General features: G+C 49.1%; 8 protein-coding genes across 11 annotated transcripts; 6 read left to right on the plus strand and 2 right to left on the minus strand.

Moving 5' to 3' along the window:
- Positions 1-602: 602 nt before the first annotated feature.
- On the minus strand, positions 603-2,254 carry PPTG_06003 (hypothetical protein). Its single transcript, XM_008899751.1, has one exon. It carries the CDS (start codon positions 2,206-2,208, stop codon positions 676-678), a length of 1,533 nt encoding a protein of 510 aa, XP_008897999.1. The 5' UTR covers positions 2,209-2,254; the 3' UTR covers positions 603-675.
- Positions 2,255-2,848: 594 nt separating this feature from the next.
- Positions 2,849-4,428, plus strand: PPTG_06004 (hypothetical protein; the record flags this gene model as incomplete). Its single annotated transcript, XM_008899752.1, has 3 exons — positions 2,849-3,870; positions 3,930-4,029; positions 4,096-4,428. 3 exons carry the CDS (start codon positions 2,849-2,851, stop codon positions 4,306-4,308), a joined length of 1,335 nt encoding a protein of 444 aa, XP_008898000.1. The 3' UTR covers positions 4,309-4,428.
- An 841-nt stretch (positions 4,429-5,269) lies between these two features.
- Positions 5,270-6,772, plus strand: PPTG_06005 (hypothetical protein). The gene has a single exon (XM_008899753.1). The coding sequence runs from the start codon at positions 5,311-5,313 to the stop codon at positions 6,544-6,546; it is 1,236 nt and encodes a 411-aa protein (XP_008898001.1). The 5' UTR covers positions 5,270-5,310; the 3' UTR covers positions 6,547-6,772.
- An 829-nt stretch (positions 6,773-7,601) lies between these two features.
- PPTG_06006 (hypothetical protein) lies at positions 7,602-8,838 on the plus strand (the record flags this gene model as incomplete). Its single annotated transcript, XM_008899754.1, has 2 exons — positions 7,602-8,727; positions 8,792-8,838. The coding sequence occupies 2 exons, from the start codon at positions 7,602-7,604 to the stop codon at positions 8,836-8,838; spliced, it is 1,173 nt and encodes a 390-aa protein (XP_008898002.1).
- Positions 8,839-11,670: 2,832 nt separating this feature from the next.
- PPTG_06007 (hypothetical protein) lies at positions 11,671-12,656 on the plus strand. The gene has a single exon (XM_008899755.1). It carries the CDS (start codon positions 11,758-11,760, stop codon positions 12,385-12,387), a length of 630 nt encoding a protein of 209 aa, XP_008898003.1. The 5' UTR covers positions 11,671-11,757; the 3' UTR covers positions 12,388-12,656.
- On the plus strand, positions 12,641-13,683 carry PPTG_06008 (hypothetical protein). Its single transcript, XM_008899756.1, has one exon. It carries the CDS (start codon positions 12,744-12,746, stop codon positions 13,323-13,325), a length of 582 nt encoding a protein of 193 aa, XP_008898004.1. The 5' UTR covers positions 12,641-12,743; the 3' UTR covers positions 13,326-13,683.
- PPTG_06009 (hypothetical protein) lies at positions 13,342-17,088 on the minus strand. 4 transcript variants are annotated; one of them, XM_008899757.1, is made up of 5 exons: positions 16,577-17,088; positions 16,057-16,471; positions 15,639-15,998; positions 15,436-15,555; positions 13,342-15,368 (listed from the first exon to the last, which is right to left on the minus strand). In XM_008899757.1, exons 1-5 carry the CDS (start codon positions 16,684-16,686, stop codon positions 13,428-13,430), a joined length of 2,946 nt encoding a protein of 981 aa, XP_008898005.1. In that variant the 5' UTR covers positions 16,687-17,088; the 3' UTR covers positions 13,342-13,427. The 4 variants fall into 4 exon arrangements, with proteins under 4 accessions (XP_008898005.1, XP_008898008.1, XP_008898006.1 ...); XM_008899760.1 differs by having other exon boundaries at positions 15,639-16,471; XM_008899758.1 differs by having other exon boundaries at positions 16,057-17,088.
- On the plus strand, positions 16,807-23,633 carry PPTG_06010 (hypothetical protein). Its single transcript, XM_008899761.1, has one exon. The coding sequence runs from the start codon at positions 16,974-16,976 to the stop codon at positions 23,472-23,474; it is 6,501 nt and encodes a 2,166-aa protein (XP_008898009.1). The 5' UTR covers positions 16,807-16,973; the 3' UTR covers positions 23,475-23,633.
- The last annotated feature ends 6 nt before the right edge of the window (positions 23,634-23,639 follow it).

Here is a 23,639-nt window from a genome sequence, read left to right on the forward strand (position 1 = left end):
TAATAAAACATTCAAAAGTGGTAACACGTCCACCTCAAAGTTTAGATTGCAGGACACTTTGTGATCAACCTATTGCTGATCGGATCTGATGTTTGGGTCGTCAAAATGACGCGACCAAACTCACGAACAGATCTGTATACGACCCAGGAAATAGTCTATCTTTGTTCCAGCGGCTGTATGGGCTTCAGTGTGAGACTGAGTGTAGTGTCGCATTTCAGTTGCTCTACGGCCACCGTTGATACTCAGCGTTGTTTCTGGGTATGGAATCCCGTCAAGCTACACCGTGGTTTGATGATAGTTTTTAAGAACCGTGTCAGAAGATAATGATAATAACTAGTCCGGTGCGACATTGCTGGTTAAATTGAGAGCCTATTCTATTGTTGTTCTTTGTTAGTAGATGAAGTGGTAGGAAAATGAATATTGTGCACGCAAAGTCTCACAATACAATAGCATTGTATTGGGTATGGTTGTATAGGAGACAGGTTGTCCGCCGTTGGGTTCGTGAGTCGAAATGCTCGTTAACATTTCATGCTACATAGTGGAGTGCTGTCTTTGGCCAGTACCTGGGGTACGAAGCTTACGATCCGGGCAGATGAACACAGTTTGCAAAGATAAAGGTGGTACTATTAATGTGGTATTTTGGACCGCATTCTGTTACCTCAAGAGTATAGAAATCTAGACTTCTTGTAGATTTGGGTTTGACGAGAACACGAGGCCTTTCCACTGTTCCAGAGCAAGTCCCATCGTCTCGTTCAGAATCTGTTTCTCCATGATCAAAACGCGTTGGACATGTGCCTTACGAATACTCCTAACGTCATCTTTATAGGATAATCCAGCGAGGGTTTTTTGGTCTTGTTCAATGGTTGTCGGATATTGTTTGAGCAGGGTCGTGCACGTGGAGATGACAGCACGCGTGAAGACGAATTCATTCCGAAGACTCACGATACGTCGCTCTTCTTCGTCCTCTGTTGGAGTAAGCAGCTCTTTGTAGCGTGAGAGTTCGGCACCAGACAAGAGCTTCATCTTAAGAGAAGTGGAGATGGCATCATCGATCTTGGAGCTGCCGTAGAAGAAGCCATACGTCGCATTGACGGTCTCATTCAATTGTGTCTGGAGCAAGTAATTCTTCAAAGGAGCTAAGGTATCGCTTGGGTCCAATGTTACAGTGAGGTCCACTTTGTCAAGCTTGGAAGCTCGAGCTCTCGCGAAACCATTGTTGAGCATAAGGTGAGTCGACGACTTGCGTGGCATTGAGAGACGCACTTCTTGACCCTTTAAATAGGACACCGAAGCGTACACAACTAGTCTCTGTGTGCTTGTATCCATCTTGATTCTCGTCTCAGGACACGCTTCGTTATCTTCTTCGTCCAGTTCAGTGCAGATGCCGATCGTGTCTAGAACAGGAGCTAGCACAACCTCGTCCTCCGTTTGTCCATATTGGAAGGTAGAAGACCACACAACTCCCATCGCCCAGCGGAATTTATCCAGTGTAAACTCTTCCTTCTTGAAGATCGGAGGGTCCACAGCTTCACGCGATGTCACCGGCTGTGCCAGGGCGTCGTAGAAGGTCTCAACAGCTTGAGCTCTTCCGAGCGTGAATCGCTGTAATTGCGATCCTTCCATCTCCTTTAACTCCTCTTCCGAGTAGAATAAGGTGCTGTTGATCGAGTCTGCTGTCGGCAGTGCAGACACAAACTCGGAAAAGTTGGAAGCCGCACCAAGAGCTCGTTCTTCCAGTAAATGTAGCCCCAACGCGATCGCAGGTGGAAGGTCTGGATTCGCCTCCAATAGTAGCCCCACTCTCCCTCTTGAAGCCGATCCCACACTCATCACCTGGCTCATTGGCAATGACAGTAGTTCATCTCCTATTTCCACGTCCTGTGTTGTCACGTACGCTGTACCGCGGCCAAAGTTGAAACCTTCGGGTGTCAGTACCGTCGACATTGGAGCTGCTGACTTGATCTTAGTACCTCCCAGTGGTCGGATTTTCATCCCCATCGACCCTGACCGACCTTCGAGAACTGGCCGATCAGAGCGTGATCCAGCGTATCCGCCCCATTGCGCTTTGGACTCAGCGTCCAGATCGAATTCCACTTCAACTTCGGGTCTCGCAGCGGCGACTTCGGCACTGGCATCGATCGAAAATGCCAATACGGGATGAACACGAACGAGCAGCAGCAGTGATGCAACACTATACAAAATCTTCATCGTGGACCAGGAGAGAAGCGCTTTTTCACAAATGGCACACCCAGCGAATGACAAGCAATGCATATCTTTCTATAGATCTTTAACCGACGCGGAAAGATACAGTTTTTGTAAATCACATCATATTATGTTTTCACATACTATTATGTACCGTGTAGTTAGTACATCAACGACTAAATTCTCCACACTTCGAATAACAAAAAATAGCAGATCTGCCTGTCCATAATTGAGAATATGTGATAAGCCAAGAATTCAATCTACCGATATAGATTTGTCTGCTCATCGTTGAAAATATATGAAGCAATTTAACAGTTCAATAATCTATCTACATTGTTTGGCTCAATTGGAGAATACTCTACCGTCTAGCCGCGATGCCATCACGAGAATTTTTACAATCAAGCACTACTCTGGCATCATCAAATTTACGTCCACGTAGTTTATCCGACCGGATGTTCCGCAAGATCGAACGACAACCCACCATACAAGGTGGATGTATGTATTCGAAGCATGCTTCCACTTGGTCAACATGATTCTACTTGTTTAACTTGATCTCTAGCGTAGTACCGAGTCGATTCCATATTGTCGTCATCAACACGCCGAATTCTACCCCATCTTCACTTTTCAATTATCTCTGCTGACGGCAATGCCACCGCAATTTACCACTCAACTCAATGGCACCATGACATTTTCGGCTAGTTTGAGTGCCTCAGTAAACACTTCGGCTAACGTGACAACTAGCAGAAACTATCGACCACTAATCCCAGAAACACCCACCACACAACCGAGTGGCCCTCCACCCCCACTCATCTTATCACTGGAAGAAGCTGATCAGCTCGAACATCTCGCCGATTCAGTTATGAAGCAGACTCTAAGCGACTATCTGCATTTCCGTGATGTCCGTAAGCGTCGACTACACGATGAACAATGGAAAGAAGTTCGTCGTCAAAATAACCTCGTGGCATTCAAAGAGCGAGAGTCGTGGAGACAACAGCATCAGACGTTGTGTTCTCCTGACGGTCGTCTTGAACCAGTTGTGTGTAAGACCTCGGTACCTACACTATTAGTACTCGGAGCTCTTCAAGGAACACTTGACGACGAGATGTATGGGATGCACATCGACAGTGACAATGGCGCTAAACTTCGATCGTCGTACATCCACGATCAGGTCAACGACTTTCGAGTATTAACGCGCATTCGAAGTGCTACAAAAGACAACCCTTTCCGGTTCTGTGGAGTCACGTGGATGGATTTCAGCAATTCTGGCTACGGTCCGTTCGCTAAGAAGCGCGACTACTGCGTCGTCACTTCCATGGGTGTCACTAATACCATACGAGGTGAACGACTCGGATACTACGTCGTTCACTCAGTTGATGTGAGTTCGAACGACCCGATGGGTAGAAGCACGCAGCTTGGTCTTGGAAGCGACTCATGCAACAGCAAGTATATTCGTGCGAAAGGTTCGATGTGCTGGCTTAAGTGCGAGCTGCCGAATGGTGGCGTTGAGCTCTTCATGCAAGGATTCTTCGCTCCTATGGGTAGCGTACCGGAATTCGCAGTGGTGAACGCAGCTCTCCACGCTGCGTTGGGACTCGCTCAGACCAGCGATACTGCTTACTCCAAGAAGATCCGCTGGATGCTGCACGACTCCGTGCGCTCGACACGTCGGTGAGTGTTTGGAAATGTTTTAGTGGTCACCATGAGCTAATTTTTGTATGCTGAAGTAGACTGGTGTCGCCGTCGACGGAGGACTGTGTGGGGAGATGTAAAGCGCATTTTGGAGTGCCCAAGAAACGGAAACTCGGATGCTGTATTGTCTGTCGAGCGGTGGGTTGCGTACGACTAGTTTTCGTCACTTCAGATTCGCTAACTTTACTGTTTCGTCGTCTACAGCTCGTGTGCAATTCTTGTCGAACGACGCGGAAAGTGACGGTGGATGTAGCGCCGGACAGCGTCGTACAGCAAACACGATGTTGCATTTGCTTGCTGTGCATGGGGTACGCCAAACAGACCAGTGCTACGGAATTCGCAGCCAGAGAAATGGCGATGGCTCGCGCTCGAAGTAAGCGAGCTCTCAGTACCGAGACGTCCGAGTATATTCTATAAGCGAGGTCGACACGAACGAAGTGACGAGCCATGCTTGATCTATGGGGATAGTACGTTAAAGAGGACGTAGAAGTGATCTAGCTTCGAAATCAAGTGTTGAAAAGCATCGTTCGTGCACACATGGCGCTGCGAATCATTTAATTACGTTATCTATCAGCTCACGATGCATTTGCAGTATTTCGGTGACTCGATGAAGTTTTGCAACCGACGCACGATTAGAGAATGTAATGCAACGAAATTTCGCCAAAGACCACAAAGCAGCACACCCACGGAGCTTGGGGCTCGAGGAGACAAGGCCTCAAACAGGGGTCCCACCCCTGGATTTGTCGGCATAACGACAATCGACAGAAGCGAAGGTAACGAGTTCATGGCCACTTTTTGGTGGCGACGCTCTCATTGCAACAAAGCAATCGATCAAAACGTAGCAGAATACAATCAACTCGAGCACAGTGTTTTGGTTTCGGTTCGGAGGTGAGCTGGCCATACATAATTCGTTTTTCTTATTACCTGTTTAAGTTGATAGTTTAGTAAAAATGCAAACATTGCTTAATTGTGAAAAATCAAATTTCGGGGAAATTGTACACCATTAAAATAAGTTTTATTGCTGAAATAATCAAGTTTAGCAGTCCAAGTTGCGGTACCTGTTCAACGTTGTCGCTGTACGGTACAGGCAGGTACAGGCTGTACCTGCCTAAGGCCGAAGTGAAAACAGTCGCCTTTCTTGTCCGAAGGGAGCACTCTCTGAATGCACCCCCTGTTGACCATGAGTATTGTGAAGAAAGGCTGAGAATCGGTTCGGATCGAGATGCACACCTTCCGAAAGCAAAGTAGCCGCTAGCAATGGAGGTTAAATTCCTGGTCGGAAGTTAAGTGCAGCAACTACCCTTAGGCACGTACAACCACGACATGTCGTCTTTTTGTTAAATAGTTCCGATGGCAATGGCAATCACTTTCCTATTCACCGAGTCCACCTCAACCCAATTTCGGAATCGGAGAAAAACTATGAGCAGCACGACATCGTCGGAACGGGCAACCAGGTCAACGCACTCGGTACAGGAACGTCTGTATCTCTCTCAAGAAGAAGCACATCGTCTTGAAAATCTAGCCGACCAAGTAGTGGTCGACACCACCGAGTACTACGACAGATTCCGGTTTAATGAAAAGCGGGTCGTGGACCCGAACGCTTGGAAAGATGTCGGCCACCGCGACAACCTCATCGTCTACCGTGAACGATCGGGTCCCCGTCCAACGTACCCGTCAATTCGGGCAATGGACGGCAGTTTACAGCTCGTTCCATGCAAATCTGCACCGTCCGTTAAGATCGTCGGGATGCTGCAGGGAACGCTGGATGACGAAATGTACGGCTGCTTCGTCGACAGTAACGACGCCGTCAAGATGCGAACGGCGGTCGTAGATGACGCCATGGAGAACTTCCATTGGTTGGCTACAATAGCCGAACCGAGTCTGGAAGATCCGTTCCGATTCTGCGGTGTGGCGCGTTGTACGTTGGGGATGTCGTTCCCTTTGGCCAAAACTCGTGGTGCTTGTCTGGTCATTTCCATGGGGATGACGACGAACCAGCACGGAGAGCGTATGGGATACTACGTCTTGCACTCGGTGGACCTAGCTGAACCGACGAACAAAAACAGCTACATCCGAGCCAAGTGCTCCTTGTGCTGGCTGAAGACTGAACTCCCGAACGGTAAGGTCGAACTGTACATGAAAGGGTTCGCTGCACCGATGGGGATTGTCCCCGAGTTTGCAGCCTTCCCGGTATTGGTGAGCTGCGTGCTGGGTGCAGGGATGACCAGTGACGCAGCGTACTCGAAGAAATTGGCTTGGATGATTCATGACGCCGGCCAATCTGGACACCACTCACCGCTGCCACCGATGATCGAATGTGTTGGACGATGTAAAAGCGCATTCGGGGGACCAAAGAGCAACACCAACTTTCGACGATGTCTTGTGTGCCGTAAAGCGGTGTGTAATTCGTGTCAAGTCGTGCGCAAGATTCCGGTTGATGTCACGGATGGCGTTGTCAACTTCACTAAGTGCAGCGTCTGCATCCTGTGTATGCATCGAGCCAAGGCCATGAGCGCGGTGGCGTTTGCGCAGCGTGATTTGCGTTCAAAAAGGTGGAAAAGCGTTGATGCCGGACGGATGTCGATCACCAGCAGCACTGAGCGTGAAGTTATGCTCACACCAAGCACCGAACGACCGTTCTACGAGACGAATTAATAGTACCCGCCTCGCACATCCTCGTTATCTCCAATATGTTCGTAGCAATTGCACCAAGCTTCAGTATACGTCTCAGCTCAATAATCTGTGAATTGTACTCCTCAACTGTACTAATCCACGACATATACTATGCACCCCGCAAGATATAAATCTACATAGGCTGCAGTAATACGCCAATCGAGTTAGCTGCATGACTCTAATAATTTTTTTTAAGTGTGAATGTGTGATGTCCTACAAACATGCCAATTGGAATAAGAAGGCAAGAATGAAACCGGAAGTGAGGGACTTTACGTTGTCATCGACGACGTAAAGTCCACACGAATAACCGCGCTAAAAATATTCTTCACTCAAAGCTAACTTTGGCCACATAACAAACTTACAAGACGACGGTGAATATGGTCGCCGGACTTGAGTCACCAGCATTTAAATCTGTTGTATTGCTGCCAGCTCTTCCTGTGCCAACGGAAACGCATCGCCTGTATCACTCACTTAGAGCTCAATTTGCGAGAGCTGTTGGTACTTGGTTTGCGGTTCATGTTGAACATTTCGGTGGGAAATATTCAGTAGAGAGAATGCTGGCGCTCGAAGAGTACACCCGAAATACATCCTTCGCTCGAGTAATTCTGGTGACTATTGGGGTGCCACTATTTGTGATCGCTCTGGTTTTGTGTCAAGAAAGCGTTCCACTACAAGATCCAGCTGATGGGTGGGAAGCAAATTACGGTTTTTGGGTTCGTGCTGGGCTAGCAGGAGTTGGAATCGGCAATGCAGCTTCAATTCAGATCGGATTTTGGTTAGATGTACCTCCACTCACATTGAATCAAATCTTGGGGTACTGTACTCTAATGGCGACCGGATATATCGTAGCAGGAATGACTTTCGCAAAGTTTTGGGTATTTCCGATCCCATTCTTCATGTTTAGCCTTTGCATGGTGACGACAACTGTCATTTTCGCTTACATTAGACTTGTGGTCGGTGCTCAATGCTTTCGACAAATTATGTCCCGTCGAGAGCAGCTTCACCGATTACGTAGAGTGGGAGCGGTGCAGGCAATCATGTTCTGTGTGTACCCAGCTTATCAAATGCTTTTCACTAGAGCAAGCCGCACATTGTACGAGATTCCAGTACTCATGATACTTCCGATCGTCCGACTGGTGTTAAAGCTGATGTTCACGCGTGCAGCTGCACATAAAGAGGATATGATTCCAGTTCAAGTCGTGTTCACGGTTGACTTTTTCGACGCATTTTATTTTGCCTCGTTTATTCAATCGCTGTCACCATTGGCATTAGCTAGTGTGATGGCTATCGATCTATTGCAGACAGCAAGCGAGATCCACGAGTTGCGCCAACGAGCACAGAGAATTCTATCCCGGATCAGTCGACTGCCTACTATGGAGCAACAAAACGATGATCTTCTTGACGCGGTTAAGGAAATGTGCAACAGAGTTGACATCCTTGGTATCCAATTTACAAAAACGACTCAAGTGCGTTCGTGTATTTATCATCAACTGTCGGATGAAGGTAGGGGATTACTGGACAAACTTGAGAGGTATTTGTGCACCAAATCTTCCAGTAATTTGTACCAGCATAACCTTAAAACGCTTTCAAGAGTGGCGTTCAATGTTAATGATGTTGTTCCGAACAATCAAACTTCGAAAGCAAAATGGATAAAGTGTTGCTTTCGCGGGAAAGCAGCTGTTGAGCCAGTCTTCTCGAAGCCACCTTTAATTTCATCTCCGAGGATTGAGGACACAATGTCGGAGATGCAGAAAAGCGCCAGTCGAAAACAATCAGCGGTGAATACTTCGATTGTTTTACAAGAAGCGCTCGAGGTGTTATTTACTTCCGAATGCTTAGTTCTGTCCGAGTACATGGAGGTCATTGTCCCCACTGTTTACGGAATTTTTGTGCTGGTTATGATACGCCTTCCTAGCGCCCAATACCACACAGAATTGACTGGAGTGAATTGTGATAATGTCATAAGCGTCGTTTCACGGATATTCGCGTACGCGTTGATGGAGTTCGGGTCCTTTATTATTCTCGCGGTACTCAAGAGGAAAACTTGTGGGATTAAAGCACTCTATCAACTGGCTTTTGTATTGGAAACGCAAACGCTATTTGTCCAGTCGACACTGATGATGTGGATACTGTTGACCTTGACATATCGCGTGGTGCACTTTGGTACGTTTCATGTCGTAACTCGTGGTTATGTTACATTTGTCTTACGTTATTTTGCTTTGATTAGGTTGTGACTTCACGTTCCGGTTCGAGTGGATTAAACTCAGCACATGATCAACAAAATAACTCCCGAATATATTAATAATTGCTGGTACATTTTGAAGTCCTGATGCGTTGAATGTATAGTGAAAGAAAAAAATAACGCTAAAAAGTACAGGTGACCTATAAATACACATCCGCTGTAAAACTTCTGACGATGGTGATTGAACTCCCATTAGCCATTGCACAACGCAAAGTATGCAAGATGTCTTCGATTCATTCGGCACGATCGAGAATTATGCCCACGGCAGTAGTTCATCCTACACACTCGATCGACACTGTTGTAAAGACGCGGATTAAGAGGTTTATCAACGCGTGGTTTGCCCTGCAACTCCCACATTTCGGAGGAAAATACTCGATTGAACGGATGCTGGCGTTTGAGGAATATACTCGGAACACAACGATAGGCCGCGTCCTACTAGTTACAATCGGCGCTCCGCTAGTAATCATTGCTTTAATGCTCTGCCAAGAAAGTATCCCGCTTCAAGATCCGGGCGATGGGTGGAAAGCCAACTATGGATTTTGGATTAGAGCAGGAATACTCGGTGCTGGAATAGGATACGCCGCAGCAATCCAGATTGGGTTTTGGCTCGATGCACCGCCATTTTCTCTGAAGCAGATTGTTTCATATTGTGCTTTTATGGGGACAGTTTACGTCGCTGTCGGTATGGTCACAGCGGAATTGTGGGTGTTTCCGATTCCGTTCTTCATGTTTACTCTGGCCACCATAACCACATCTTTTCTTCTGGCATACTTCAGAATTATCGTGGGATCTCGAGTATTTCAGCAAGTACGTTCACAACGTGAAAATCTTCGCCGATTGAACAGAATCGGATCTCTCCAAGGTTTCATGTACGTGGCGTATCCAGCTTATCAAGTGCTTTTCAGTAAAGCACACTATACAATCTACGAGATACCCGTTCTCCTCCTTCTCCCGCTATTCCGGCTTGTGATAAAAGTAGTTTTCGCATCTGCTGCGACCCACAAAGAGGACATGATTCCAGCCCAAGTTGTATTTACTGTCGATTTTTTCGATGCTGTTTACATGGCCACTTCCCTACAAAGCATGTCATCCTTAGCTCTTGCTGCCATCATGGCAATTGACTTACTACAGACAGCAACTGAGCTGCACGAGCTTCAAAGACAAACGCGACGTATTTTATCCCAGCTTCATGTTGTGAACTCGACAAATATTAGGGATATCAATCTACTTGTGGCTATTCGAGAACTGTGCAGCTCTGACGTATTGAATCAGCGCGGAATTAGTGCAAAAAATATTCAAGTGCGTTCGTGCATTCATCACCAGGTGTCCGAAGAAGGCAGAGCTGTACTTGATAGACTAGAGAGAAACTCAGCGACCAGATCAGCGTTGAGCTCGTGTCCACACAACGTTGCACGGATCAGCTCCAGAATTAATACAGCCGACTTGGCTTACTCTTGGGACTGGATCACGCGCTGGTTTCGTGGAGCAAATGCAGTTACACCTCCGACGGTGTATTCTAACTCACCATGTACGAAAGATGTTCCTCCTAATCCCACTAAAAAGGTTGCGAGTAGAATAGCAACTCAGGCGAAGCAATCGATCATACTTCAAGAAACGCTCCAAGTTCTCTTCACAACTGAATGCCTCATTCTTTCTGAATACTTGGAGATTTTCGTTCCTGCTGTCTATGGTGTTTTCGTTCTCGCAATGGTTAATTTTTCCAATGTTCACTATCATACTGAGTTAATTGGTGTGACACGTGAAAATGTTGGAGGAATCGTCTCTCGAATATTCCTTTACGTGTCAATGGAACTCGCATCTTTTGTCGTGCTAGCAGTCATTACACAACGAAATTGCGGTGTCAACGCTCTGTATCAACTAGCATTTGTATTAGAAACCCAAATGCTTTTCGTCCAATCGATGTTGACGATGTGGATACTGATGACCTTGACATACCGAGTTACACACTTTGGTAAGTCGAGTTTGCAACGACTGTAGTTACTATTTTGTTGCTCCAGCCTGACACTTACGTTTTTTTTTTTGCGTTAGGCTGTGACTTTTCCTTCCAGTTCAATTGGATACATTTTACAACTTAAAGAGGAAAGTCACCTTCACGAAAAGAGGGATTGAGGTGGTGATGAATCAACATGGACATACTTTCAAGTACCGTCGACAACACATGAATCTGCATACCGTGTCGTAAATAAATACACCAGGCGGCAACAATGTAATGGTCCGCTGGTTTATCATTGTGAAACAGTGATCGTGCGGCTATCTCTCTCTTGGGTATGTGAGTAAAAATATCACATTTTGACTGTGAGATTTGAAGCTCTTAACTGCTCTGCAAGTCTTCCGTTCTACATGTCGTGGTAGTATTCGTTGGATGCTTCTTCAAGCAAACAGTGATAAATGAGAAGTCTTCTCTCGTTCTTTGAACAATATATCGCATGTGATATGCACGATAATTACTTGCAATCAATAAAAAAACTAGCGTGTTTTGTACGATGTTGAATATCCACTGCACCATCCAATTGAGAGTTCCAAAATTCGGAATTTGGACGTACAGACTCTGTGGCAGAGTGGCTGGGGTCAAATATTTACAACAGTACTACGCTACATCTACAGCCTCGCATACTGGATGCAGCATTTGCAGTAGTGCAGGCATTGTGCTGCTGTAGATCCGTCGAGTGCATACCGGTGGTTGAATCCATTTTGGCTGGTACGTCAGGATCGCAGCTGTAGTCACTAGTGTCCTAACTACTGCCTCGCTTATCAATCCACCCTTTATTCCATTCTAGTCAGCAAATCCAGCACACGACAGTTACATCCGGACACAAGCAAACGAATCTGATTTATCACTTTCCAGAGTATCCGTGTCTGTCGTCCCGTATCAAAGGCACTTCTCAATTCGCCTCATCAAGAGCAAGTGAGATATCCCGCCCTGACCAATAATGCACTCGTCGCTCCTCGTTGCTCTTGCGCTGCTGGCGTCCCCCGCCATGGCTTCGCAACTCAAGGTGCACCACCACCACCACATGAAGTTCCGCGAGGTTACGGTCATCGCGGACAACGCCACGTGCCCCAATGGCGGCGACGTGCTCTTGTGTCAGAGCGCCTCATACGCGTGCCAGGACGACGGTACGGGCACGCAGAAATGCCTCGAGCGCGACGACTCGTTCCTGGACTCGGTGGACAGCAGCACCGCGATGCCTTGGATGCAGTGCAGCCAGTCAAACGCATCGCTGCCTTCCAAGTGCCTCTTCGACTTCCAGTGCACCTGCATGGACTACGAGAACGTTGACTGCTACTGTACACCGCCCGATGCCTGGCGCACGGGTCGTCGTACGGCTGACAACTGCACCACGTCCAGTGGAGAGGTGGGCTCCTGTGACGAGGGCAAGTACTGCCGCACCAAGGGCTCGTACCAGGAGTGCGCCACGGCCCCGTACCTTCCGAGCAGCACGTCGCTCTACAGCGATTGCTCGGACGACGGCGTGTGCGACTCGGGCCTGACCTGTGAAGACTATGACAACTTCGGCATCTGCGTTGAGGACGACGGAGACGACGGAAGTGCCAACTGAGAAGAGATCTTCTCGCGACCGAGTTAATGTACGTTTAGCTATGAGAGCGTTTGCAGTTGCAAACCTCTATTGAATGGGCTCTAATTCCTAATAGAGCACGCTATCCTCCATCATAAGTTTTGGATTTTATCTCGGTGTTCGAACCTTTTTGGGATGGGATATCAATGCTGTTATGCTGTTCAAATGTCTACCACTGTAGAGAGTTATTTACATGAATGAAATGAATCCCATTGATTGGTCAAGTCAAACATCTCTTTATTCGTAAAACAAAAGTCCCTATTTCTAGAACCATTTCTCAACGTTTTCGAGCCAGCAACGGACACCGACGCCGAACGTATCACCTTGGAGACCGAACGATGCAGCTCCTTGCCTTCCTAGCACTAGCCTCCAGTCTAGCGGCCTCGCTGTCCGCTGCAGAGCCTTTACAGAGCAAAATACGAATGGAAGTGACCGCTGGACAGGCTCCTGTGGCCCACCCCAGTGTCAAGTATTTCGTCCACGTGGTGGCGGATGGAGATGACTGCGACTACCCTGACAACACATTGCCCATGTGCGCCAACAAGAACTTCGTCTGTAGAATGGAGCCTGGCCAGGAGATGTTCGCTAACGCGCCGTCCTGTCTGGCTTACGACCCCACAAATATGGAGGACAACCCGTTCCTGATCGAGGAGACAGCTGTGGTGCCGTGGGGGGTCTGTGACCCGGCTGCAGAACTTAGCAGGAAGATCGGCGATCCGCCGGTCTGCAAGAGGGAGTTTATGTGTCTCTGTCTCCATGGAGCAGGCGAGAGCTGTGTATGCGCCCCACCCGATGCAGTGGACGACGCTAACGGTGCTGCAAAGTGCGGCAACAGTACGGCTGCGTGTACCGAGGACAAATACTGCCACTACCTCCAAGAAGGAGGAGTGGAGTGCGGCCAGAAACCTTACTATTCGTAAGGATAGAGTGGGAGAATAGGATGGCGATGGCTTGAAATTTACATGACTCAACTTACAGTAACCAGAGCTGTTGCTGTTTTTATTTACATTTCATTGCCGCTGTTATTGTTGCTTGCATTCGGCGCGTTTCTCCTTCTCTTCGTTACTCTCGTCAGGAATCAGATTGCGTGTGATGAAGTGCGAGAACCGACGTTGGCGAGGTTCTGGGTTGGACTGAGCTGGTTCAGAAGTCTTCGAGAAGAACGCTTTTGCATCGGTGAAGCCGCTGTCTGCTGTTGAATCCCCCTCCTCACTTGATGATTCGGTAGGTTTGTAGACTGTCTCGAGTTTGCGTTTCCTGCTGCCAACCTGGCGGAATTTCATTTGGTTTTTGTTATCGGGTAGTTCGTTGGAATCCGACGTCGAGCTCATGGCATCAGACAAGCTTGGCTGCCCTTCCTGTGTCCTTCTCCTCTCGTCACACAGCCGCCAGTGGTTGACGGACTCCTCCAATTCGTGAATTCGATCAGTTAGACTCACGTTTTTGACGTGGAGCTGCTTCTGCTCTTGGATGAGTTTGGCATTCACAAGGAGCAGTTCACGTCGCTTGCGTTCCACCTGCCGCTTGTCCTGCTCCACCTGCTGTATACGGGATAAATAGTAGTTCTGCGCTGAGGTAGAAGTAGAGGCTGCCTTATTCTTACAGCGACACCATTCTTGCTTGGCATGAAGGTCCTTGTTTTCCTTGAGAACTTTCTCCATTTCTGTCGCCAGTACGTTCACTTGCGTGCTCAATTGAGAAGAATAGGACGATAACCCGTCCACCGCACTCCGTTTCCGCTCATCTTCGGCAGTAAAGTGCCTCCGCTCCTTCTCAAGCAGAGCTACTTTCGATTCCAGTCGGGTAATTGTGGTCTCGAGTCGTGTGGTCTTCTCTCGTTTATCAACCGCATCGGCTTTCATGGCTTTATTCTTCTCCACTAAGCAAGTATTTGACTCCAGCTGACTCCTGATTGTCGACTTTAGCGCTTGTTCCTGTTGTTTGCTCTGATTGCAAAGTCTTTCCAGCTCTTCAATTCGATTATTTAGTTCAGCTTCCCTTGTGCTCCAGTCTGCATTGGAGACTGAATGCTGTTCTTGGTATCGCTCCAGGTCCTTCGTCGCCGAAATGAGAGTAGTTTCCAGTCTTTTTCGTTCTGCATCATACTTAAGCTTGTCATCGTGTATTCTCGACGTTAGCTGCTCCAACTCGTGCGATTTCTGTTCTTGAAATCGAATCCGCTCCGCGTTAATGTCCTCGAACTGCATCATAGTACACTCAATCTGGCGAGCGAGATTTGCTTCAGTGTCTTCCTTTGCTCTTGAAAGAGACGCGCACTGTTCTGATAGCAGTTTGTTCTGGCGTGTTAATGCCTCACTGACAACCTGTAGTTCGGATATTTCACTGTGTAGTCTTGATATTTCTTGTTCCAACTGGTAGTTCTGTTGAGTACTATCCGAAAGCTCTGCTGCTAGACGGTCTCGCGCTGCAATAACAGTTTTCGTTTCCAGATTTTGCGCCGAAACATTCTCTTCAAGGCACGATTGCTGTTCCCGGAACTCTCGAATTTTTGCTTGGAGTTCTGCTACTATTGAAGCACAGTGTTCCTTCGTTTGCTTGAGCTCAGCCTGCGTCGACTGAAGCGTCTGCTGCGTGTCGAAGTATTTCTTTTCGAATGACTTTTTCAATCGAGACAAATCGCCCATCTCGTCCACCAGACTATCAATTCGTGCCGCTGTTTCACTGTCGACTTGCTTCTTGAGCTCAGCATTTTCGTATTTCAATCGCGTTAGTTTCTGCATGAGCTCTGGATTCAACTCGCTAATGCCAGTAGCAATTGTGGTAACGGAGTGGATACTTCCAGCTGTGTCGGTCGCTTGTTGGCCTGGGCATTCCTGTAGCTCGGCGATAAGAGCCTTAGATTCTTGTAAAGCTCCTTGAATGGTCTCAAGCTCAGCACGCGCCATCCTAAATTCCTCTCGTTCACGAGCAAGAACTGTCTCCAATTCTACTACTCTGAATTCCTAGTCAACGAAAAATCAGCTTTAGTCCTTTCAATTCAAAGAAAATGTAGCGAAAAGGTTAACACACCAAGACAGTGATCGTCTCCTTCGCCTCCTTGAGTTTTCGCTGCCACGCTGCAGCTTTGGCCACGTAACTTTCAAGCGCGAGATTCCTCTCCACCAGCTCCGCGTTTGTACTTTCGATTTGCTATGTTGAATACGAAAGAAAAATACACAGGCGTCAGGATCCATCGCCATAAAGGCGACTAACGCAGCATCCAATGGACGTACCCGCAACATGTCTTTTGCTCCAGATAACTCGTCAATCTTCGCTTTATACTTCGCTACTGTAGAATCCACCTTCTTCATCTTCTCGCCAAGAGGCCGCAATAGATCCACCTCGTCACTAAGTGCCGGGACTTTGCTAGCCAGCGCTTCTTTCTTATGGAGTTCAGCCTTTGTTGAATCGAGCTCAAGCTGAAGAGTGCTAACCCGCTCGTTATATTGAGCATGGATCGCTCGTTCTCGTCTCAATGCGTCAGCGTCCACCTGCTCCTTCAGACCCTGCATCAGCTCCAGCAGCTGCTCCCTTTCACGCTCAATATCCCCAAACTTCTTCGTCGCCATCTCCAGTTCTTGAGCGAGATGAATCTGCACACAGTTATAGCTCAGCATCAAATTCACCTTCCAATCCAGTTCTTCTACGTACATTTTCCTCCTTCAGCACCCCATTTTCCCTCTTGACCCGATCTAGAGTAGCATTTCGGGACAAATATAATAATGGCGATCCAATACCCAGTGACACTTTCTGCCTCTTCTCTTCGTCGTCTGCTGCAAAATTGGGGATCGACACTCCTTGAGCCATCACTTTCTCAATAATAGCCATTAGATCCGCTTGCACTGCGTCCTCCATGGCCAGAATGTCGTTGATAAACCTCTCCTTGGCCTCACACTGCACCACAGCGCCCAACACGAGCTCTAGTAGTGCCGTGAGCGTGTCATTCAGCTCGCTCCCCACTTTCTGCACGTCCACGGCCAGATTTGTTTCGTAAAAGCCCTCAAGTATTATCACCACTGCATTCCATCCATCCGAAAGCTTCAACTCTGCAACTGTTTTAGGGAATCTACGTCGAACACGCAGCGATAAAACCCATAGCAGCAAAAATGACATTAGTAGCAAGTCATTTTTAGCTCAATGTGATCAGATTTTCAAGATTTTGTCCACCTACGCGAGCCTTAATAGACGCAGTACTATGCTGACGCATTCTTCTTGCGGATTAACTGCGTAGAAGCTCAACCAGCGCATGAGGCTGGACGCCTTGGCGTCGCCAGTGCGCATTATGCTACTGCAACTTTTTGGCGGGAGCAAATTCCTTCATTTTATGACCATCACTCCTTCTCTCACCTGAGCCCAGTATTGCTCTTCATGTCGCATACGTGTTTTAAAATTCAAACTTATCAAGCTCAGACAAATTTTCACTCGCGAAGGGCGGAAGGAACGCGCACTTGATTCCGCATCCGGGACGCTGTTGTGTTAGCGCCGCCACGCGCCTCTGAGCAGTCTTGAACGTAGCTCAGCACCTACCTTATCAGCTATAGTATCCACCGGCGCAAGTATCTGCCAAAATGGCCGAGAAATGCCTCCGCAACGCCAGCTGCAAGTGCAGCATGTGCGCGGGCTTCGACGTGGCGTCTCTGATGAGCATCTCCAAGTCTATTTCGTCCAATATCAAGTACGGAGATGACGAAGAAGGCGACGCAGCACAAGAAGTGGCCCCTCCGCCGCCTCGATTCGGCGGTGTGGTCAATTCGCCGCCTGCCCCGTCCCAGAAGAAGAGTGTAGTGGCTAATTCTCCGCCTCTACGGGCCGTCAAGAGAACTCCGTCGGCACCAGCAGCAGTACAAAACGCCCACGCGGACACACCGATGGAAGATGTCTCTATGGCTGGTGCTGGAGCTCAGGATGTGGTCATGGAGTCGTCTCCGACCATGAAAGATACGCAGATGGAGAGTGTGGCCTCCACGCTGTCCAATATGGAAGTCGATAGCCCGGCAGCCGCTGGAGGACAAGGCGAGGCGGTCTCCATCGATGCGGTACTGCCAAAACTCACGGACAAGAACTGGAAAGTACGGAAAGAGGGCTTTGAGGAGCTCAAGACGCTGTTTGAACAGCCAGGAGTCAAGACGAACCAGGTGAGACCTGCCATGGAGTTGTTTAAAAAGATGTGCGAGGACGCCAATGCTAGCGCCATGGAGGCAGGCATCGCTGCGGTGCTTGCGTATACGCTGAACGTGGAGCCTTTCGACAAGGAAATAGTGAGCGGAGTGATGGCACGCGTTACAGATAAAGGATTCTCGGCCCGACCGGGCATTGTGAAGCTCTGTACTGAGCTGACAGACGCTTTTATTGCCGCCAGTGCAGCAGAGGAGACAGTGACGGCTCTGCTGGAAGGTACGAACAACCGCAAGCCCAAAGTGCCACCGGCTTGTGCAACGTGCATACTCGACGCTTTGAAGGAGTACGGACCTCGAGTTGTGCCGCTGCAAGCGATTAAAACAGCACTGCCTAAGCTGATGGAAGGTGCTGTGAAGGTTCGACCAATTGCGATGAGTATTATGGTGGAGATCCACCGGTGGACTGGCCCGGCGCTCGTACAGGATATCGTGGCTAATCTTCGACAGGCACAGCAGACTGAGTTCGAAGAACAGACGAAAGATGTTGTACCTGGTCAGGCTGCACCAACCAAGTTTGTCAGAGGCGCGAAGCCAGCTAAAGCTGCCGGCGGTACTGCTGGTAAACCATCGAGCGGTGCATCAGGAGCGGCGGAGCCTGCCGCTCCAGCATTTGACCCCCGTGATTTTGCAGAGACCGTGGACTTACTTGCAAAGCTCCCAAAGACGGAATTTAAGGCCAAGTTGGCGCTGCCTAAATGGAGCGAGAAGGTGGAGGCATTAAAGATTGTTCTAGAACTGATTGGTCCCGTGCCGAAGCTAGCGAATGGTGATTATTATGAACTCGTGTCGACACTGAAAGCACTCACGAATGACTCAAATGTGAACATTGTGGCGAAGTCGATTGAAGTATTTGGTGCACTCGCGGACGGTCTGCGTAAGAATTTCACACAGTACGCTCGGATGATGTTCCCTGAGTTGCTTCGGAAACTTTCAGACAAGAAATCAGTTGTTTTGAACGCGACAAACAAGACGCTGGACTTGTTTCTTCAGCATGCGATGACGATTGACATGATGATGGATGACCTGAAGCTAGCTTGCGATGCTGCGAAGAACAAGGCTCCTCCTGCACGGGTTCAAACGATGGGTTACCTGAGTCGTGCTGTGGAAAACCGCTATGTGGATTTGAACGATAAGGCACTGATCGTGGCTTTTGGAGGAATGTTTATGAAGGGCATTGATGATACCGATCCCAAGGTGCGGGATGCGGGTCAAAAGTGCTTCATTGTACTCTTGCAAGCGACCGACCAGACAGCTGGATGGCTGCAGAATATGATGGATGAGATCTCTCGTAAAAATCCTCGGGCATTCAAGACAATCCAGAAGGGTCTTGGTGGCGGCGGTGGCGCCGCTTCAACGCCGTCTTCTCGTCCTGGTAGTGCTCAATCTTCTCGTCCAGGAAGTGCGCCTTCCCGGCCTGGTAGCGCTCCGCCGTCACGTCCCGGCAGTGCCGGAAGTGCTGCAAGTCGTTCGAGTTTCGGTGGATCCAGAACATCAGAGCCCGACGGGGATGTGGAAATGGACAGCACTCCCACTCCTGCTGGCCCCAGACGCCCATCTCTGAAGAAGCGTGGACCACCTAGTCGACTTGGTATGAAGCCTGGTGCAGCTGGCACCTCAAAAGCAGCCCCGTCAAGAAAACCTCCTGCTGCTGGATCGAGTACTGGTCCGTCGACAGGTGGAGGTGGTAGCACTGACTTCACCCCAATAGCAATCTCGGTTACCGCAGAAGAGGCAGAAGATATTATTGCTGAGCTTCAACTGGATAACTGGAGCTCGATCCAGGAAGGTTTCGCAAGTTCAAAATGGATGGAACGCAAAGGTGCAATTGAAGGACTGGAGGAGTATGCCAGGGCAAACTCCAGCATGATGAATGTGCGAGTGATCGAGGCGTTTACGATGTACCTCTCAAAGCAAGTAAAGGATTTCAAGGACAGCAATATCAACGTTCTCAAGAGTGCATTCCAAGCAGTTGGAACGTTTGCAGAGACTGCTGCCAGCAAATTCCCACGCGGTGTTGTCTGTCTGGTCACTCCTCGTGCCTGTGACAAGATTGGAGACAGGAAGGCGAACGAGGCAGTGCGAGCCATGATCATGCAGTTTTGCGAAGCTACCAGCCCAGCGTATACGACTGGATGTATGATCGAGTACATGCCGAAGGTCCGCTTGCCGCTAGCGCATATTGAAGCTCTTGTAGTCTTGTCCGAGTGCGTAAAGGACTTTGGTATCTCCATCTGCAACCCACGCGCTCTTATTGACTTCGCGAAGGGCCCTCAAGGACTGGAAGGTTCAAATCCCAAGGTTCGCAGCGCTGCGACCTCACTGCTCAGTACAATGTACTCGCAACTTGGACCAGCATTACTTCCGATCTTGAATCTGGAGAGTTGGAAACCAGCTTTGGCTAAGACTGTGGAAGACGAGTTCAAGAAAGTGGGCTTCGATCCAGCGAAGGCACAGGCGACTGTAAAGCGCCAGGTGAAAGACCAAGATGCAGCACCGGCTGCGGCAGACCCTGGCGCGTTGTTCGGCCGTGTTGATGTGAGTAGCCAAATTACGAAGGAATTGCTTGAGGATATGAAGAACGAGAAAGACAAGGTTGCTTGGAAGAAACGTGCGGAGGCAATGGATAGCGTTCAAGCCATTTGTGAAGGCGCTGGCTGCGCCATTGAGTTCACTCGACCTGTACAAGAAGTTCTTCGCAGTCTGAAAGCTCGTCTGAACGACTCGAACGCGAACTTAAAGGTTAAAGCTGCGAACGTTATCGGAGTCGTGGCAACTAGTGTTGGACCCGATATCGCCAAGATGTCAAAGATACTTGGCGCGAGTTTGATCGCGGGTGTGGCCGACAACAAGAAGACGATGCAAGCTGCGGCTATCCAGGCTCTCCACAAATGGGTTAACCACAACAACGAGACGTCGTCAGCGTGCATGGAAAGTTTGCTGTCTCCTCTATCGGAAGGTCTGTTGAATACTGTCGGAAGAGCAGAGCTGCTTGGATGGGCTGCAGAACACCTGCAAAAGTGTGAGAAGCTCGATTTGAGTAGCTTGGTGGCTCCGACTGTGCAATGTATGATGGACAAGTCTTCCGAGGCGCGTGAGAAAGCACAACTGGTGCTGGCTGAAGTGATGAAGTCGGTTGGCAAGGACGTAGTATTTACGACAGGATGTCGTGACATCAAGCCTGCTGCGATGCGAGCCCTTAAACCTTTGCTGCAAAAAGTGAGCGATGCCGTTGAAGCCAGTGGAGGCTCTACCTTAGGCGAGGTTAAGGCGTCTGTCCCTACACCAAGCGCGACGCCTCCTGTGGCTCCATCGGCTACCAGTGGATTGGAGCGTAGTGGACTCAAGAGAAGAGCTAGTGCGTCTGCTGGTAGTACGCCAGTGAAGTCGCGACTTTCGCGTCCTGGGTCGCTTCGAGCGCCTACGGCATCGTCTTCTTCACTTTCAGAAACCTCGGCAAAGGCTGGACCATTATTGAAGATGACTACCAACAAACCGGCGAGAATTTCGAAGGGCCAATACAACAAGTGGATCTTCGAGACGACGTCCACTAGTGAGATGAACGCGCGTAAAGGTGAACTCGAGGCCGAGTGGAAACCTTACTTGTCACCGGAGTTTCACGCTAAGTTATTTGCTCCATCTCTGGAGAAAGGAATGCTTGCTGCGATGGATGAACTGACGCTGTGTATTATCCATCAAGCTGATGAAGTGATCTCGTCGCTGGACCTCGTTTTGAAGTGGTGCACTCTTCGTATCGTGGACAATAACGTTCAGGCTCTGGCCAAGTTGTTAGAAGTGTTGGTCAAGCTTTTCGAGATGCTCAAAGACACCGGATACCAGCTGGAAGATGTTGAGGCTGCGATTCTACTGCCTTATCTACTACAGGAGAGCGGCCAGTCGAAACCTCGCTTCCGAGTTCGTTTCCGGGACGTGATGAAGCTGGTTGTTGATGTGTACAATCCTGAGAAATACGTTATGTACTTGATGGAATGTTTCAACGGCTCGAAGAACATGAAGAGCCGATGTGAGTGCATTGACCTGGTCGAGTACATCGTCGGCATGCATGGATACCACGTCGTTGGTCGCAAGTGTATAAAAGACGTGGGCAAGTACGTCGTCGCTCATGAGAAAGAGCTTCGTGAAAGTGCCATCAATACACTCGTGGCTGTCTACATGCGGACGGAAGGTGGAAATCCGGACAAGTTTTTCCGATATGCCGGTATTACTACACAGCAGGGGACTGACTTGCTAAACGCTCGGCTAAAACACCTGCCTGCTAGTAGTTTTCAGAGTGAAGCCCCTGCACCTCCGCAACAGGAAGCGCCAGAGCGGGAAACTGCTCAGCTACAGCGTCCTCAACGCACAGGATTTGGCTTTGGATTCGCACGAGCTGCTGCTGCTGCGACAACTGCTCCAACAAACAACTTCGCGTCAAGACCGGAGGAAGTGCAGCCAGTTGTGGAGCCTGTTGCAATCCAGCAATTCAATTCAGAATCTTATGATGAGGATGTGGACATGGGCGCTCCGGAAAATGAAGCTACCGAAGAAGAGTCGCAAAGTGCCGTCATTGAAGAGCTTCTGTTACGTCCGATTGAGATGCTGATCAACTCCTCGAAGGAGATTGTGCCGGCGGGGACACCTGCATACAAGGAAGGCGGGAATGCTCTCAAGGGTCTGTATGCGATTATCAACCGCCCTTCGGATCCGGCTGAGGTCGAATTCTTGCACTCGTACGTGAACGAGATCGTTCTGGCTCTGTGTGACTGCATTCATGGCGCTTTCTACGCTGGCAACGCTGAGAAGAGACCGGAGATGTACATCCTCGCCATCAGCATCACAACGCTGACAGTTGTCTTTAACAGCGACGCTGTCACAAGTATGCAGCGCTACACTGTGGAGCGCGTGCTCCTGGAATTGTGCTCGAAGATCATGGATCCACGCATGGAGAAGTTCGCAGAGAAGGCGAATTTGCCTGCATCGGAGATAGCGCTGCTCCCTCCAGAAGAGAAGCGCTATCTGATGGTGTTCAAGGCGCTATACAAGGCTATGCGGAAGTTGACGGAGCGAGCGAAGCCTGGTGATGTCTATCCGTCAGTGATCAATCTGCTGCAGCGTTTGATGCACAACGATGTCGGTGACTACAACAAGAACGACACGCTCAAGCATCTATTGAAGGAAGACTCGCTGGACCAGCTCGTAGGACGCATCCTGCTCAAACTGTCGAATGTTCAAGCCAACTCGCTCACGCCGTTCGAGGAAATTGACATTTTTGGCGTTCTCATGCAGATGCACATGTTCTTCTCGACTTTACCCGGGGCCGAAGTCATGATGGTGGATATTGCCAACGACAACATGCGTTCGGCTCTGAAGATTATGGCTGAGAGCTTGATGAAGACGAGATCTAGTGCTTTTGAGGCGTCCATGAAGGACGTACCTCATACTTCTCCTGTACGTCAAGCTCTCGAAGAGATGGGCATTGGCCAGCAACAGAAAGATGCCATCGAGTCCACGACGCTGCGTTACGGAGAGAACGGTACCACTAGTAATGGCACCAACACCAGTCTCGCTTCAGCTGCGCCACCTCGTATTACGAGTCATTTTGGTGCCAACAGTGCAGCTAACGGAGTCGCTGCTGCACCAGAGGAAAGTCTCACACGACGCCTGTTCCCACCACGAGACAGCGGCATCGCCACGCGCACAACGAGGACGACGTCGGCGGCACCGTCACTAGCTGAAACGATGTTATCTGCAGAATCGCGAGGACGAAGCTTCACCTCATTCCATGCGTTTAGTGCTAACCGTGGAGCAGCGACGAATACTTCGCGCCCGTCAACCACAAGTGCACAGCTCGAGAGCCTGCGAGAGCGACTGCAGATGTCCCGCCACTACAATTAGGATGGCGATTCTCCATGTCCACAAAACCCAACTCGACGAAAAGTAGTTAGTAGTTATCACAATCACACCGAGCAGTAGAGAACCGTAAAATTATGCTGCAACCTGTGCCCAACCTGACTTCGTACCACTCGACGTACCCACTATATCTTCGTTACTCGTCATTCG

The sequence above is a fragment of the Phytophthora parasitica genome (genome assembly GCF_000247585.1).
Source record: "Phytophthora parasitica INRA-310 unplaced genomic scaffold supercont2.8, whole genome shotgun sequence".
Taxonomy (NCBI): Eukaryota; Oomycota; class Peronosporomycetes; order Peronosporales; family Peronosporaceae; genus Phytophthora; species Phytophthora nicotianae.

What these genes read in the sequence shown, in the direction of transcription:
- PPTG_06003 (XM_008899751.1), bottom strand. Translation starts at nt 2,208, where the DNA reads ATGAAGATTTTGTATAGTGTTGCATCACTGCTGCTGCTCGTTCGTGTT.
- PPTG_06005 (XM_008899753.1), top strand. Translation starts at nt 5,311, where the DNA reads ATGAGCAGCACGACATCGTCGGAACGGGCAACCAGGTCAACGCACTCG.
- PPTG_06007 (XM_008899755.1), top strand. Translation starts at nt 11,758, where the DNA reads ATGCACTCGTCGCTCCTCGTTGCTCTTGCGCTGCTGGCGTCCCCCGCC.
- PPTG_06008 (XM_008899756.1), top strand. Translation starts at nt 12,744, where the DNA reads ATGCAGCTCCTTGCCTTCCTAGCACTAGCCTCCAGTCTAGCGGCCTCG.
- PPTG_06009 (XM_008899757.1), bottom strand. Translation starts at nt 16,686, where the DNA reads ATGCGCACTGGCGACGCCAAGGCGTCCAGCCTCATGCGCTGGTTGAGC. An exon ending in GGGTGCTGAAGGAGGAAAAT is followed by an intron (nt 15,999 to 16,056) that starts GTACGTAGAAGA and finishes AACTGTGTGCAG; the next exon opens with ATTCATCTCGCTCAAGAACT. An exon ending in GAGCAAAAGACATGTTGCGG is followed by an intron (nt 15,556 to 15,638) that starts GTACGTCCATTG and finishes TATTCAACATAG; the next exon opens with CAAATCGAAAGTACAAACGC.
- PPTG_06010 (XM_008899761.1), top strand. Translation starts at nt 16,974, where the DNA reads ATGGCCGAGAAATGCCTCCGCAACGCCAGCTGCAAGTGCAGCATGTGC.